The 16,366-nt window shown below is 51.9% G+C and overlaps 1 protein-coding gene across 2 annotated transcripts in view; it reads right to left on the reverse strand.

Annotated features, from left to right (window-relative positions):
• Window positions 1-16,366, reverse strand: part of MAD1L1 (mitotic arrest deficient 1 like 1) — a gene marked incomplete at its 5' end in the record, with an annotated part of 369,275 nt that overhangs the window by 82,173 nt on the left and 270,736 nt on the right. For both annotated transcript variants that reach the window (XM_079120677.1, XM_079120676.1), the window contains one exon: window positions 11,750-11,957. In XM_079120677.1, coding sequence (XP_078976803.1) covers window positions 11,750-11,957 — 208 coding nt within the window. The remainder of the gene's footprint in view (window positions 1-11,749; window positions 11,958-16,366) is intronic.

The raw sequence follows: 16,366 nt of genomic DNA on the forward strand, positions 1-16,366 counted from the left end.
CCTGACCTTGGGCCACCTGCTGCTGCTGAGGCTCAGTGCTCCCAGGCCAGGGTGCCTTGGCTGGCAGGACTTTTCCTACCAAAAAATCAAAGTAGCTGATCATTGCTTGGGTTTAAGGATCCCAGATATTGTTTGTAGCCATGGGGAAGAGGGCTCATTCTAGAAACATTTCTGTTTCTCTGCCCATAAGTCCAGAATGGCTTTTCCTGGACAGGCTCCATTGCCATCACCATCACTAAGTGTCATGCGTCACAGGACAACACAATGACCGGCCTCAAAACACAGGCTTCACAGGATATGGAGCTCAGTCCAGTTTCATGTTGGAACTGTGAGAACCAAGGCCAGGGGCTGCAGACTGGCCCAATGCTGTCCAATTCAAAAAACTTACAAACCCACAGGCCCTAAAGGACTTCTGAAGCCAGGCAGCTTCATCACCAGCTCTAGAGGCCCTTTCCTTCGAACCAAAATCTAACTTCAATAAGAAAAAAAAAAAAAAAAAATTGTGAAGGTAAAACTCGGGTCAAAGTTTCCAAGTTCCTGCTTGCTGGGGAGAGTAGTGACAGTCAGCCTCACCCACATTCCACAAAGGGAACCTCAGGAAGCCAGCAGACAAGAGGGGCAGAGCAGTGTGGGGACACAACAGTCCCGAGAAGGCTGGCATGCGGTGGGCAGGACAGTGCAGGAGACAACAGCTCCAGAGTCGTATACGAGTGGGCCCAGACTCCCTCACCTAACCCTAGTCCTTCCCTACCCTGGTTGGAAATGCTCTGAAACCCTTGTGCCACCAACTGGTGCCCAATCTATGGGGATGTCCAGTGTACTGGTTAACTTTGCACATCATCTTCACTGGGCCACAGGGTACCCAAGTGTTTGGCTAACCACTATTTTGGGTGTGCCTTGGAGGGTGCTACTGTATGACCATAACATTTAAATAAGTGGGCCACATTGAACAGATGGCCCTCCAATGGGGTGTGTCTCATCTAATCAGGTGCAGATCTTGGCACAACAGAAGGCGGGCCCTTCCCAAGTAACAAGGCAGCCCCCAGCCTAATCCTTTGAGCTGGGATATTGGCTCTTCCCGGGCTGTAGGCCCAGTGCCTCCAACTAAATTGGACCCTCAGCTTTCCTGCACTCACTCCTGCACTTCTCAGGACTTGCCAGCCTCCACCACTTGTTGGGTGAGCTGAGTCCCTGCACAGCAGTAAGCATCTTGGTGTGCATGTGTGCACATCCCACTGGTTATTTGCCCTGGAAAATCTGACCCACAGAGTGCCCAGTGTGTGCTGTCTGCCAGGTGGCACTGTGGTACTGTCAGGAGGGGCAGAAGGAGGGAGCATGTCCTCAGGGTATGGAAGTCAGAAGGCCAGGACCAACTGATGGCCTCATCACAGTGACCACAGACCCTGTACCTGGTTTCATGCCACAGTCACTGCGGAGCTGGTTCCAGGTAGATTCAAGGCTTTCCTGCCAGACATGATGTGGAGACTCCTCTCCTGACTCCTACAATCTCAACTTTAGACCCTGGATGTAGCATGAGAGCAACCAAAGGAAACTGCCCATGGAGGGAAACTGGCAATTGGGGTGCTGACTCTGGAGGGCCCACGTAGCACAGGGTGGCCAGGTAAGCACCTTCCTCATCAGCTGGGGGTGCTCTCTGCCCTGAACCAGAGGGTGGCCCATGCCTGGGATGCCGCCACACACGGGCCCAAGGAGCACCCTGAGGAGATGAAAGTTCTTCTACCAAATTAATTGAGAACTTCAGTGTAACATCATTTAAAAATAAAGCCTCAACAGATTTTTCTTGAGCTTGACAAGAGTAATTCCAAAACTCATTTAGAATAATAGGTAAGAATATCTTTAAGTTAAAATATGAATGCCTGATCTATACCAGATACTAAAACCTTTTAAAATCATAATTTCTGAAAATACCATATAGATATATGAAATAAACCCAAAGCATCTGAATGCAGATTCTATTATGTGTAAAAACTTAATAAACACAAGACACATATCTAAGCCTATGGGGCAAGAAGGAACATCTGAAAGTAACACTGGGGCAATCATTGAGTGACATGGACAAAGATCAACTTAGATGACAACCACACACCACAGACCAAAACAAGTTCTGAGATTAAATCTTCAAATATTAAAAATAAGCCAAAATGCTCAGAAGAAAAGAGAATTGCCTCTCAAATCACTAAAAGCTTAAAAGTAACAGAATAGATGAGACCAAAAAAATTTTGGATTCTATAAAGAGTAATCATTTTTAAAAAAAGACCCTAAAAGTTAAGTTTCTACATAAACAATATAAAAAGAGGTCAAGACACAGTGGTTTCAATGAGACCATTCTTTTTCTTTTGGGGTAGGGAATGGTCTTGAACTCCTGGGCTCAAGCAACCCTCCACCTTAGCCTTTGGAGTTTCTAGGAGTCCAGGTGCTTGTCTAGGCCCTGTGGTGAGGCCATTCTGAACAGAGAAAGTAAAATAGTCTTCCTAGGCGTAATGAAGGAAAAGTGCAAACAAGGTGCCATTTTAATTTATAATTTTTAAAAATCATGCAGAAAGATGGCATTCTAGTCTAACACAGGTATAGATTAGCGTGATGGCCCAAATCCAGATTTGGAACAGTTCCATTACCCTGAAGAGAAAATCTCTGCCCTGGTTGTGCTGCCAGGCTAGCAGCCCAGTCTATCCCATGAGCTTGCACTTCTGCTCCTTCCTGGCCTGTGGGGGCCTCTGGCAACACCATGTCCAGCTCCTCCAGAGAGGGTGCGAGCAGTCTGCCCCTCCCTGGGCAGCGACCTGCCATGACAAGCTATGATGTGCATCTTCTCACTGCTGGGCTTTTGTGACCATGGGTGAGGCCCACCTCTGCCTCCCTGAGAACCCTGGGAAGTGGGAAAGGTGGAGGCTGGCTGAGAAGGGAGCCTGAGTGATCTGCCTCCCAGCACACAGGACCTGGAGCTTGGGTGGGTAGAGCTGGGGTCTACAGAGCTGAACCTCTAACCTATGAGTTCAACATGAGTCCATCCATTTATACCTCCAATCGCTGGCTGCGGTGTTTTGTAGCTATCAGCACAGCTTTGTCAAGATTTGCGCCTATGGGGCTGGGGTTGTGGCTCAGTGGTAGTACGCTCGTCTTGCATGTGAGAGTTACGGGGTTCGATCCTTAGCACCGCATATAAACAAATAAAATAAAGGCATGCTGTCCATCTATAACTACAAAAAAAAAAGGGGGGGGGAGATTTGCACCTATGGATTACATTTGGGGGGCAGTGAAGAGAAATGGGGCTGTTTTGAGTTTCAGTTTCTATGTGCTCATTGCTAGTACCCGGTATCACATAACACATGCATGCACCTGCTCAGGGTTTCTCTTCGTTGTGCGTGATTGCCCACATGGACAGTTGGGCTACCTGCAAAAGAGGATGCACCAACCCCCACTTTCCAGCCTGTCTGCCTCCACTTCTCTTTCCTTCCTGCCTGCCTCTGTGGGACTCTGGCATGTGTACCAGGGGTGCTGCAAAGAACTCTACCTTGTTCTGTCCTGGGGGCGCTGCTTGTGTCATCAGGTCAGAGGCAGATGTGGGTCTTATTGTGTGGAGGAAGTTCCCATCTTCTCCTAGTTTGCTGAGAGTTTGTCACCAATGGGTTTTGGATTTTGACAAATGCTTTTATTATATCCATTGATCTGATCATGTGAGTTTTCTTTTTTAGATTATATCATCTGATGCTTAACACTGAACCAGGCTTGTGTTCTTGGAATAAATAAATTAATTCCTGTGGTTTTTCTCTTTAGTCTTGTCATTGGCTTTGAAATCGGGGTGAGCATGGGCTTCCTGGGGTCTGGTGGGACACCTCCCTCTTCTATTTTCTTGAAGAGCTGTGTGGGATTGCTGTTCACTTTTCTCCATGTGTATGGTAGAATTTGCTGGTGAACCATCTAGACCTGGAGATTTCTTTCCTGGAAGCTTTTTGGTCATGGGTTCAGTCTATCAGATGATCTTGCACTGTGAAAGTCCCGCGGCTGTGCCCTGAGCTCGGAGTTTGTTGTAATCTGTCTGATTCTGGCTCTACCTGGCCCAGACGTGAAGACACCTGAAGCCTGGCCTGAGTGGGCCACAGACAGGGTGTCAAGGGCTGCCCTTGCTTTCTGAATTGAGAAGCCAGTGGGAGAAATCTGTCCTTTTTTCCTTTCTTCTTCAGCAGCCAGGCAATCCTGGGCTACAGCTGCACAGATGCCTGGAGCCCCTTAGGTGGGGGCAAACCCTGCTGCATTTCTTCTCACTGGCAAAGAGCACTGCTGCAGTGGGGGACCACCACAAGGCAGGGCGGGGCAAGGCCAGCAGAGTGCTACAAAGGAACTCATGGGGGTCCTGAGGACCTCCCTGAGCTGAGCGCATGGGGTTACACCCAGATTGCACACCAAGGGCTCTAGAACTGGACTCTGGGCTAGCCCACTGCCCCGGACCTGAAAATGGCCCACCCAGAGCACAGCGTCAGAAGCTCTGAGAAGCCTGGCAGAGACCCGTGGGCTGGATTGCCATGAGGAACCCAGGCAGACTGCCTGTGACAAGCAGCAGAAACCAACTTTCTGTATAGAGTCTAGAAAGACCTGGAATGGCCTAACATGGCATTCAAAACGTCCAAAATACAACCCAGAATTAAGCTGCACATGAGAACGCAGGAAAACACAGACCTGTTGAGAAGACACAACCATCAGACGACAGAGATGTTGGTATCTTTAAAGCAACATTCACAGATGCTTTAGAGGCCTCAGTTTCCAGTCTACTGAGAAGCAACACTGGCACAAAGAATCCACATCCCTGTCTGTACCCCTTTACCCCACAGATGTCACACTGCTACACCGACATACACCACCCACCAGAGTTGGCTCTGCAGGGCATGTCTTTCCCATCCCTGATTTCTAATCTACGAATTTCACCTTACTGATACTGTGAAGATCCCACCTATTACGTGGAGGGAAACCGTTGGAGTGAATGTAGATTATTTGCCAGGAACCTCAGAGGCCACAGGAAAGCAGACACTGTTGATTGGTAAAGGGCTAAAGGACCTGCTGGTCAGAACCTCCACCCCAGCCCAGAAGCCTCACTGCTCTGCTGGAGGGACCTGCCTGCTTATCCAGCCTTGCCCTGGGGACCTGCAGTACTGGGGTGCAGGGACTGGGGCTCAGAGCACAGCAGTCATGGAATGGGCAAGCTGCCGTGCAGGGCCACCAGTGGTAAAGTCCCAAATCCCACTTCCTGCTACCAACCTGCACTGGTGTACATACCTTGACATATAAGTAGCCTGAGGCCTGGGAGGTGGCGGCCCTGCCCCAGGGGCTCAGGGACTGTGACTTAGGATAGGTCTGCAGTAAATGGGAGCCAGTGCACTGACTCCTGGCACTGACGGGTTGGGCATCTTGCCCTTCCCTGCCACCAGAGCTGAGGTGGGCTCTGCTGCCAGGGTTGTGGGAGCGGGAAGAGGGCAGTCAGTCCGCAGGGGAAATAGCCCAGGAGCGAACGAGACAGAGGTACTGCCCTCTGTGTCTTAGCTCCAGGTGGGGAGTACTGAAGTGTGGCCCCCAAACCAGGCCCCCAGTGCTCCTTCCCAGGGCTGGGGGAGGAGAGCTAAGCACAGCCTGCTCCCTCTCATCTCCTCCCCAGAGACACCCCTGGAATCTGCTGTGCCCACACAGTCAGGCAGTGACAAAAACTGATCACCTTCAAAGTGCCGCCCTGACAAGATTAGATTGTTTTAATATTAATGCATCGCCTGATTAAACTGCGATTAATAATCTCTCTGGCACAGTCTGGATACAGCAGGGGCCATGCAAGAAGCCAGCAGGCAGCGGCCTAGATTCCTGCCAACAGGGCTGTGCTCTTGGTGTGGGTCAGAGAAGCCAGGCAGTTACCCAGGGGCCACGAGGGCAGGGGCCACCTAGTTTGTTTCTGTCCTCTCTGGCCCCAAGAGCTAGGGCCTAGGCCAGAGAACAAAAGGCTTCAGAAACTCATGGTAAACATAAATTGGAGGCCAAAAGAGGGTGCCCTGCCCAAGAGGGAAGCCAGTGCAGCCTCCACTGTCCACTTCACCCACTTGCTCTTCCTGGCCTCTTTTACAGAACTGGTAGACTGTCTATGATCTAGGTGTCTTAGTGGTGACAGCCCTGCTGCCCACCAACCTGCCAGCCTGTGTCCTGAAACCCAAACACAGGGGGCTAGGAACCTGGGAGTGACTATGCCAACAACTTGAAGCTCAGAGAGGCAGAGCCTCCATGGAGGCCAGCAATCCACCCAGCAATGGAGAATCCACAGCTGTCCACCTGCCTGCTTCCTGGGAGCCACGACGAGGTGCTCGATGCTCTAACAAACTCCCTGGGAGGAGTGAGGCTGCCATTGGGAGGGGAGATTGGCACCATGGCAGGAGTGTCCCCAGTCTGGGTTGGACCACTGGGCCTTGGCCTGCAATTTCATCTGTCTGTGCCTCAGTTTCCTCACCTGCACACAAAAACAGGTTGAGGTGTGCAGAGCAGCCACAAAGGAATTCTGAGGAATTCTGCCAGGAGCCAGGGGGACAGGCAAGAGGCTGCCAAGACCATGGTTCTCCTCCTCTGTCAGTGACACATCCTCCCATTTCCAGCTGTGAGCCCATGAACAGTGCAGGGAGCAGATCTGCCCCCAAAAGCAGCCTCACTCCTCCAAATGCATCCCCTGGAACTCCTCCCAGGTGCCCCCTTGCTAGGCAATGGTTCTAACACCTCAAGAAGGTCCTCCAAGAAGGTGGCCAAGGGTGACCCAACTTTATCCACCTGCCCGCTGGACAGCAGTGCTCAGTCACCTTGCCCATGCCCATGGCATCCTCAGAGGCTGCTCAGGCTCCTGGTGGGCCTGTCAACAGGCTTCCACAACTTGCTGTCAGCTTTATTCTTGTCAACTTTAGATTTTAGAGTCCAATAATGCCAAGAGCCCTGTCAGAGAGAAGCTACCTCCCACCTGTCCACCCTTTCCCTGGGACCCTGGCTTTTGCTTTGTCCAGCCTCCATCTTGGTACTGAACATTTCTCCAGCCTCTGAGAGCATGTTTCCACAGCCTCTTCTGGATTGACACCCTGGGCATCATCTACTGCCTTCTGGCCAGCCAGGAAAATGAGGATGCAGCTCTTCCCTTCCCCATGGACATCTTCTTGCTCCTCCTTCCAGAATGCTGGCTCATGGTTTTGCTGGGATCAAGCTGCTGGTCAGAACTAGGCCATTTGTAGAAAACTATGACACTTTTTGGTTCAACTTTTTGTTTTCCTGTAGCTAACAAATATTGGGGTCTTCTACTTGCTTAGTGTCCTACATACTCACTACTGACTTCAATACCTCTTTGTTGGCTGTCAATGCCAGAGCTTCCTGACCTTTTCAGAGGGGCAGTAAACACAAACAGGACAAATGCATTTGGTGCACAGGGTGGGAGGAGGCAGTTATGTGTCATCAGTGGCAATCCAGGGACCAGGGGACCAAACATCTACCACAACCCACACCTGGTACATGGCTATGCAGGACTCTGGTCAGCATCTCCACTCTAGACATCCAACATGTCATGCGCTGTCAGTCTGATCTCTCTGACCAGTTGCCACTTGCCCCCAAGGCTCTATGCCCTGTGAACTCCCCCCTGCTTCCTGGATTCTGCATCTTCTTTCTTGGTTTACTCCCTCATTTTATTGGTGCACATCCTGGATTAGCTTTCCAAGAAAGGATACATAAGAGAAGTAAAATTTTAAAGACCTCAACCATCTGAAATGACAGTGGGGGCAGGCATAGGTCCTAAGCTCCAAGTCACTTTCATCAGAAATATAAGGACACTGCTTGTTCCTCCTACCTCCTAATGCTGTTGCTGAGGTATGTAAGTCATTTTGGTCCCTGATCCTGAGAGAAAGGATGTGTTGTTTTCCTTTGGAATCTCACAGGGTCTTCTCTGTCTGTGAGGCTCTGGAGTGGAGTGCCATAAGGATGTGTGTAGGAGGACCTGCCCTCACCTGTGCAAAGGGCCTTGTGAGCATCTTCCATGGGGAGTCACTCTCTGGAAGCTGGGAAACCTCCCACAGTGTTCCATGTACACCTTCCTGCACCCCCCGGCCCCTCCTCTGCACTGCTGGGCTGGTCCTTCCTGCTTCTCACATCCATCTCCTTTTCTTCATCTCACTGTCTTTTTGTGCAATTTTCTGAGAAGGCTCCTCAAATTCATCTTTAAAATGATCAGTTAAGACTTCCATTAGACTCTCCATACATTTAGACTCCCGGAGCTCGTTCTCTTCTCTCTGGATTGCTTGCAGGTGCCTGTTCTCATGGTGCTACTGAAAAGCCTTTCTCACAGTCGGGTTCGGGACACCTCTTTGGGTTCTCCTCTGCTCTGGAGGCTTGTTCCCTCAGCAGGCATTTTGTACATGTTTTCTTTACTCTGTATTTTTCACATCCAGGCTTTTTAGAGTTCTGACAATCCCTGGCTATCTTTCTACCTCTGGCTCTCCTTTGCCATCAGGAGGTGTGCCCGGGGCCCCAGGGGACCTCTGAGAAGGAGAGGAAAGCCTGTCTTCTGTGGGCTGCACCATGGGGAGAGCTGTGCAGCTGGGACCTCCAGTCAGCACCCTCCCAGGCTAGTCAGCATCTCCCAGGAAGAGTTCTCATTGTGGGCTGCAGGGTCACCTTAGGATCCATCTGCAGCTGCCCGTCTCAGCCCCTGTGTTCTGACTGGTATCTGGGATGGAGGGTCCTCTCCCTTGCCAACTGTGGTGTGCAGGGCATGTGAGCAGACCACAGGGCCCATGGCAGGGCTGACTCAGTCTGAGATGGGACCCAGGAATCTGCATTTCTCGGGTTCCACACAGGGTTGCACCAGCCTGGGGTCTGCAATTCAGCAATCACTACTGCAAGAGAATAGGTGGCTGTATTTTTTATTTTTTTTTATCTTTCTTGGGGGAGAGGCAACTGCCCAAGCATATAGTGGGGGGAAGACCTGAGATCATCTCTTTGTTAAACTCTCATCAAGTATCCTAAGTCTTCTCCTCTTAGTCAGGTACTCCTCCCAGTGTCACCTGCTACTGTTCCTTCCTGGGTCCTTTAGGGAATGTTGTGGCATGAGCAGACGGCTCTTTCACCAGGCACTAGTTTAGAACCCTCTTTCCTGAGCACTCAGACCTCAAGTGCTCAGCCCTTCTGAGCAGATTTGAAAGTCTGCTGCTGCACTGTCTCTGTGGGTGTAAACCAACCTGCCTGGCTGTGAGTTCAGGGACCTGGGAGGCGTAGCACACACGCAAGTCCAGTTACCCACCTCATGCAACAGGCCTCCTTCCTGCCCTTACCTCCAGCCATACTCTTGACAGGCTGCCCCCACGTCTGGCCTGGGACCCACACCTTTGAGCTTCCAGGCAAACTTGGACTTGCCCTTCTTCTCTGGGTCTCTCAGACCCCTAAATATCACAGAATCTGCCTGTTGTGGCCTTCAACACTTGTCACAGTCAGACTCCCTACACCAAGTGCTCAAGACCAGCCCAGGCCTGGCCAGCGGGAGGAACTCAGCACATCTTACCGGAAAAATGAATCAACAGTCAATGGACAAATGCTCAAGGGACTACTGTTACATCGGATATAAAATCTTCCAAGGACACATAGATGGCATAAGGCAGGAGAATCCATGGCTGGAAGGAGTACACGACCAGACTGTCACCACCACGGTGTGGCAGAAGATGCCTGCACGGTGGGAGAGTTGGGAAGATGCCCAGAGCTGACCAGCTTGCCAGGTGGTCCCGAGAGGCTTCCTCTTCTCCTGCCTATCTCCTACCTGGGCTATCCTGGAGGCCTGGCTAGGGGTCACAAAGCCCCCCTCAGGCCAGCAGGGGACCTCCCATTCACAGAATGTTCTGCCCCAGACTCCCCAGGACAGCTCATGGACAGGCTGGGGACTGTGCTGCCGGGCTGGTGACTGGGCAGGGGCATCTACTTCAGGAGTGTCCCTGCCTGGCTGCTTTCCCGTAGCCTCAGCAGGTGATGCCAAAGAGAACTGAAAGGCACCAGTGAAGACAACTCAGAAGCATGAGGGGCAGGGAGCACCTCAGGGGTTGGCTGTCCCCACCCTGCACTGTGGCACTCCTTTGCTCTGCTCCACCCAGGAAAGGGAGTGGCCCAGGAACGGCCAGGGATGCGTTCCAGGCCTGGTTTTAGCACATTTCTCAGGGTGTCTAGAAACGCTGGTCTATAGAAAATGGGACGAGACCTAATAAAGGTCCTGCAGAGGAACATAAGTTCCTGCAGAGACCCCAAACATTGATTCTAAACACCCGAGATGGGAGAGGCCGGGTGAGGTGTAGAAGGAAGTGTGTGCACGAGTGTACACCGCATACACATGCCGAACACGAGGTCATGGGGAGAGCAGTCACGTACGGAAACGGGATCCTCTCAGACACTGAGAGGCAGGGTGTCCCACTACCTCCCATGCTGCCCAGCTCATAGATGAATCCCACAGGAAGCGGTACAGAAAGCCCCCGTCACATAAGGGGCGCTGAGAGCCTGGAGGCCTGCCAGAGGAGGTTCCAAGGCTGGGGGTGCCCTGAAACCACCATGTGCTAAGGACAGTCACAAGAACCTCATAACAAGACTAGGGACAATAAAATACAGATGGTGAACAGTTACTGAGTGCCAGCTGTGTGCCAGGCACTCTGCAGTGCCATCATGGTCTCAGTCTCACAGCTGAGACCAAAGCTGTGGGAGGTCGCGATGCTAGGAATGGCATGGCCGTCACCCCAGGTCAGGCCTGGTTGTCCCCAGGGCTTGCCAGACATGAGGCCCTGTGCCACTGTGCTCAGACTGGAGACCTTGGTCCCTGGGCGGGAGCAAACAGCAGGGAGACGACACAGGAATGAGGGGGGAGGACGAGGGCAACTGCCTTGAAGCTTCGGACTGGCTCAGCACTGCAGGAAGGGGCCTGGGACAGCTACCCCTTTCCCATGGAGGACTCTCATGGGGAACGTCAAGTGCCTGCACAGCATGAGGTGACAAACACAGGAGAAGGAAGCACAGGGTTTCACAGAGTGAAAAGCAGCTTGAGCAAACATGAGACGCAAATGTCAATGAAAGAGCAGCCCCCAGCCTCCAGCCCAGTGCAGACACCCCTGCAAGTGCCCCCCAGAGTAGAGTAACTACAGCAGCCACCAGATGCCCAAGTGGAAGAACAGAAGGGTCATGCATGCTCCTCCTGGGTCAGCCTGAGGCCCTGCTCAGAGCAACACCAAGCACTCTCCATAAAGAGGCTCCAGCATCGGAGGTGACAAGCACTGTCTCCAAGGGTTGTTTGGTTTACAGGCAGGAGAGAGTGGTGAGAGGCACTGGCTTGGCGCTGGCCTCGTTCCTCCCTGGCGTCGCAGGCCTTTGCTGCAAGGGCCCCTGGGCTCTGTGAAGTGTACTTAGACCCGTGAAAGATGGCCCCTGTTCTCACAGAGAATTGGATTTACTCATGATTAATGGGGCACACACAAACTGATAAATGATATTAATTTGTTCCAAGGGTCTGAGAAGAGCTTGGTTGCTTACCTCTCCAGTGCTGCCTGAGTTATTTCCTGCCACCTGCAGATGTGGATGACTAACCCTGTTTGCACAGCTCTGCAGGGAAGTTTCTATGGGCAATGGGGGTCCTTATGCTCTGTCCCCAAGGCCTGGCTGCCCCCATGTGACAGACACTGCCCACTGGGTGCCAGGGGCTGAGCAAGGGGCTTACCTGCCACCTCCTTGGATGAGGTCAGGCTGGCGCTGGCCTCCAGGTCGGCAGGAATGGGGCCCCCTCTCTCCAGGGCGCGTACTAGTCCCCGAAGCCGCTCACACTCCTCCTGCAGCTGGTCCCGATCTTCACGCAGACGCTGCTTGGCCACACTGGTGGGATTCAGGCTCATATGCAGCACTTTGGTTCTGCTCTGGTCATAGTCACCCTGGGGGACCAAATATAGCACAGGTCATCTTGGTGTGGGCCAGACCATGAGGCTTGGGATGAAAACAGAAGACAAGAGGCTCATGAATACTGAGTGTGAGGATCAAAAAGTCCGTAGCTGAGATGTGTCCTGCTGAGCCATGATGCCAAGTGCCAGGGAGACACCCAGCTGGCCCGAATCTCAGGACTCTAGGGCTGCTGTGTGGCACAGACAAGTCCCTTCACTTCTCTGAGTTCTGCTGTCTTACCAGTAAGGGATTACATTGTCACCTGCCTTGAAGAGTTACTGAATTAAGAAGGTGGCACACCCCTTGGGATACTGCAGGTCCTCATCACACATGTGCCCCTGCCCATGCTTTATAAATCCAATCTAAGGACAAACCATGACACAAATACTTAAATGACTGGGCTTTATTACCCCCGTACTGTACCTCTCTCTAAACAAGACTGTAAGGAGGGGCCACAATGATAAAATAAAGTCGAACACATCCAGGATTTGGAACCATGTTAGACTAATGGAGGACCCATGAGCACAGTACAGAGCGTCCCCACCAATACACACCAGTGGCAAACTTCTCCTAGGAACACAGTCCACCTGCCAGACCAGTACCAGCCAGGCAACCCTTAAGGAGAGGACAAGGCCCAAGTCCACCAGGCTTCACCCACACCTCACCGTCTTCAATCCCTGAGACCACAGTGCCAGAGCAAGGTCAGTGGGACCAACATGACCTTGACCACATCACATAGATGCCAATTTCAGAGGGACTGAATTCTTGTTATCAGGTAAAGTTTTATCCAAAACACAGAAAAACATCTTCACAAACATGGAACAGTAAACTTGGTAAACAAGGCTCAAGAGGGTTAAGAAGGGAGGAGCAACTCTAGACTCAGGACATTCATCCAAGGTGCAGGTGACCAGAAACACACACACATGACAAAGAACTCAAATCCAGAATACATGAGGAACTCAAAAACCTCATGTACATATATGACTGCATGACTGATGTGATCCAATACATACAATCAGAAAAATGAGAAATTATACTCCATTTATGTATGATTTATCAAAATGCATTCTACTGTCATGTACAACTAATTAGAATAAAAACAATTTAAAAATTAAAATGTACTTATGAGCTTAAAAAAAAAAGTAAATAAGAAATGTCAGGTGACTCCTCTTGAAAATAGGCAAAAAACACAAACAGATGCAGGCACCTGAAGGACTAGGGGCACATGGAGAGGTGCACACATGGGTCACAAGGGAATCGCAAATGGAAGCCAGTGGAGTGTGCCGAGAGCTGCTGCACACGTGGAGGGTAGCGCCTCCGGGCAGTGGGGCAGAGTGGCGGGGCAGAGTGGCAAGGCAGCGTGAGTGGGCACAACTCTGCAACAGCATGTGGCCGATCCTCTGGAGAAACCCAAATTGCTGCCTAGGAAGACCAGGAGCCTGCCATGCTGCCCCTGCTGAACCCAGGACAAACTGTGGGTCTGAGGTGACTCACGAAGTCATGCCCAGAAGCTGTGCTCTCAGGCCATGGTGTCCCTGGGCTGCCCTACTCCCAGAGAGAACAAGGGAGGAAGCTTCAAAGTCTCTTTGGGACTCTCTAACTGGCACTGCCTGGACCCCTGCAGACAGCTGCCACCTAGGCTGAGGGAGGCCCTGTAACCTGTTCTGGGGAAGGCCAGGGAGATGCTCCACCTGAGGAGCAGTGTGCTACTGGGCCAGAGCCACATTCCACCTTGTTCCTTCAGTGAGGGACACTGGGCCCACTGAGGGAGTCTAGGCTGTCTCCTCCCTGCTCCCACACACAGGGACTTCCCTCTGTCCTGACTTCCAGTCTCCCTACCCTTGTCCTCCTGCCCAAAGTCCCTTTTGCCTCCTAAGAAGCAGGGGAAACAGCATTCATTGTAGAGACCAGCAAATGCTCTGGGGAAAGAAAGTGGGGGAGAAGTCAGGCAGCCCAAGCCTGGGGAGCCTTCAGCTTCCCAGGAGCTCAAGCTGTGTGGGTCACTGTCCCTCCTTCACTGAAGGACAGTGTGGGTGAGACTGGGCAGTACCCCTCAGGCACCTCACCAGGGGACAAAGCCTGCCAGTTCCTGGCTAGCCTCCCAGAATCCTACAGGATGTGACTCCAAAGAAAATCAGGGGGCTGGAGGAGACCCAGCAAAATCCCACCCTGGACACCACCCCCTGGAACTAAAACATTCTGCTGTCACCTCACACAGCAAATTGCTGGCCCTCAAGTCCCCTTGCAGAAGAGGTCAGTGAAGACAGAAATGCTGACATGAGCCAGAGACTCATGGGCACCACAGTGATGGCAGAAGCCTCCACAGGAACAAACTGGGTTTGCAACACAGCTCCGGCCTGCCTCTGGGCCTCCCTCAGTGCAGGAGGGCAGGAGAAGCCACCACCAGTGCATGGCAGAAAGGAGGGAGGTGGGAGCCACAGAAGGCCAGGGCAGGAGAGGATTTCCATGGCTCTTTATGGATTTTCTGAAAACCCTGTAAAACCCTGAAGGATGAAGAGACCCCTGGAACTTCAGCTGAATCACACATGTCAGGGTTGAAAGGATTATTTCATCCAATTTCAACAGTCTGGGGGAGATAACCAAGCGTGTGAAATTCAACCACCCAAGCAGCCCAGGAGAGCCTCTGATGGCAGACTCTGGGGCCTGTCTTCTGGAGCCTGGGCAGCTGGACCCAGGTCAGCTTCCCCCAGCACACAGAGCTTAGGAAGTCAGGCAGGGTGGAGAGACCCAGGCTAGTGACCCCTGTGCAGTCAGAAGGGACACTGGGCTATGTTTGCAGGTCCCCTTGTCTGCCCTAACCACCCAGCACCGGCTGTGAGGGGAAAGCAGCCACGGTGGCAGGAGTGTGAATAAGCGTGACTCATCCTGCAATGCAACGTGGAAACACGAACCAGAATCTCACACGATTTTCACATGTTCCAAAACATTCTTTTGATCTTTCTTTCCAAATGTTTATAAACATAAAAACAATTCTTAGTTGAAGGGCTGAGCAGAGCAGACTGGCTGGTCATGTCTGCCTGAGCCCTGGCTGAGGATGAGACGGTGCCTTCACTGGTCCCTTTTCTGACTCTGGCAAATGCTCCCATCCCCCAGGACAGCAGCACAAGACCCCTTAAAGTCTGGGTTGGGGCCTTGGCTTCCTCCTCCTCTTCTTCCCTAAAATGCAACACCACTGACCCCCTGGGAGGGAAGCCTCAAGTTGTAGTGAGGTGGTCCCCTTTGTGCATCAGTGGACTTAAAGGTCAAAAGTGAGATCCAAGCCAGACATGGTGGTGCATACCTATAATACCAGGGATTTAAGAGGGTGAGGCAGGAGGCTCACAAGTCCAAAGTCAGCCTCAGCAACTTATCAAGGCCCTAGGCAACTTTGTGAGACCCTGTTTCAAAATAAAAAATAAAAAAGGGCTAAGGATATGGCTCAGTGGTTAAGTGCCCTGGGTAGAATTCCTGATATCTTCCCCCACAAAAAAAGGGTTCAACTAAACCAGCTCAAAACAGAAGAGAACAAACAAATTCTTAAAAAATCTGACGAATTGGGAGAAAATGATGATTTATGTAAAATCTATATACGTCCAAAGGAGTAAGCAAAGTACTAGAGGGCCATCAGACACCAGGGCATGTGTGTGTCCAGGCTGTGCACATCTGACATGATGGTGCCTTCAGGCCTGGGGACAAAGGTACAGAAGTTTCCCTCCTGGTTCTGGCTACTCCCTGCCCTCCCCAGGGTGGTGATGACCAGCCCACCCACAGAGTGTGGCTAGTTGCTGGGCTAGGCTGGCTGGGGAAAGGAGTTTGGTTTTGTTCAAAGACACAATGTCCAGGCTGGGATCAAACTCCTGAATCTGTCCTCATTACACCTAGAACTTGCCACATCCTGCCTCCCACAGAAAGGCAGCAGTTTGATGGAAGAGCCCGGCAAGCAGGGCAAAAACGGTAAACCTGGTCAAAGGCAGCTCTCTGCAGCCTGCCTCCAGCTCAAGCAGGGAGGCACAGCGTCACTGAACCCTCGTCTGGAGTCTGGCAGGGCCAGAGTGACCAGGGGACTGCACTGCTGATTTGTTGGAGCAAAACTCGCTTTTACACCTGGGCAATATGAGAATCCAGCTCTCGGGAAGGCTGTGGGCCGAAGGAACTAGGGATACTAAAGTGCTCTGTGGACTGCGAGGTCGTGAACATGTTAACTATTTCCTTAAACTAAACTGACCTTATGCGATGCCTACAGATGGCAGAGTCCTGAGGAGATGCCATGGGGGGGATGCTCGACAGGACAGGCAGGGATGGCCCAGTGCCACACTCCCTGCTGTCAGGTATAATGATACCACCACACCCAGGTGCTGGGGGTCACAGTGAGGCTCCTTGACAGGCACACTGCTAAGGGGAG

Source organism: Sciurus vulgaris (genome assembly GCF_902686455.1).
Source record: "Sciurus vulgaris genome assembly, chromosome: 18".
Classification (NCBI taxonomy): domain Eukaryota; kingdom Metazoa; phylum Chordata; class Mammalia; order Rodentia; family Sciuridae; genus Sciurus; species Sciurus vulgaris.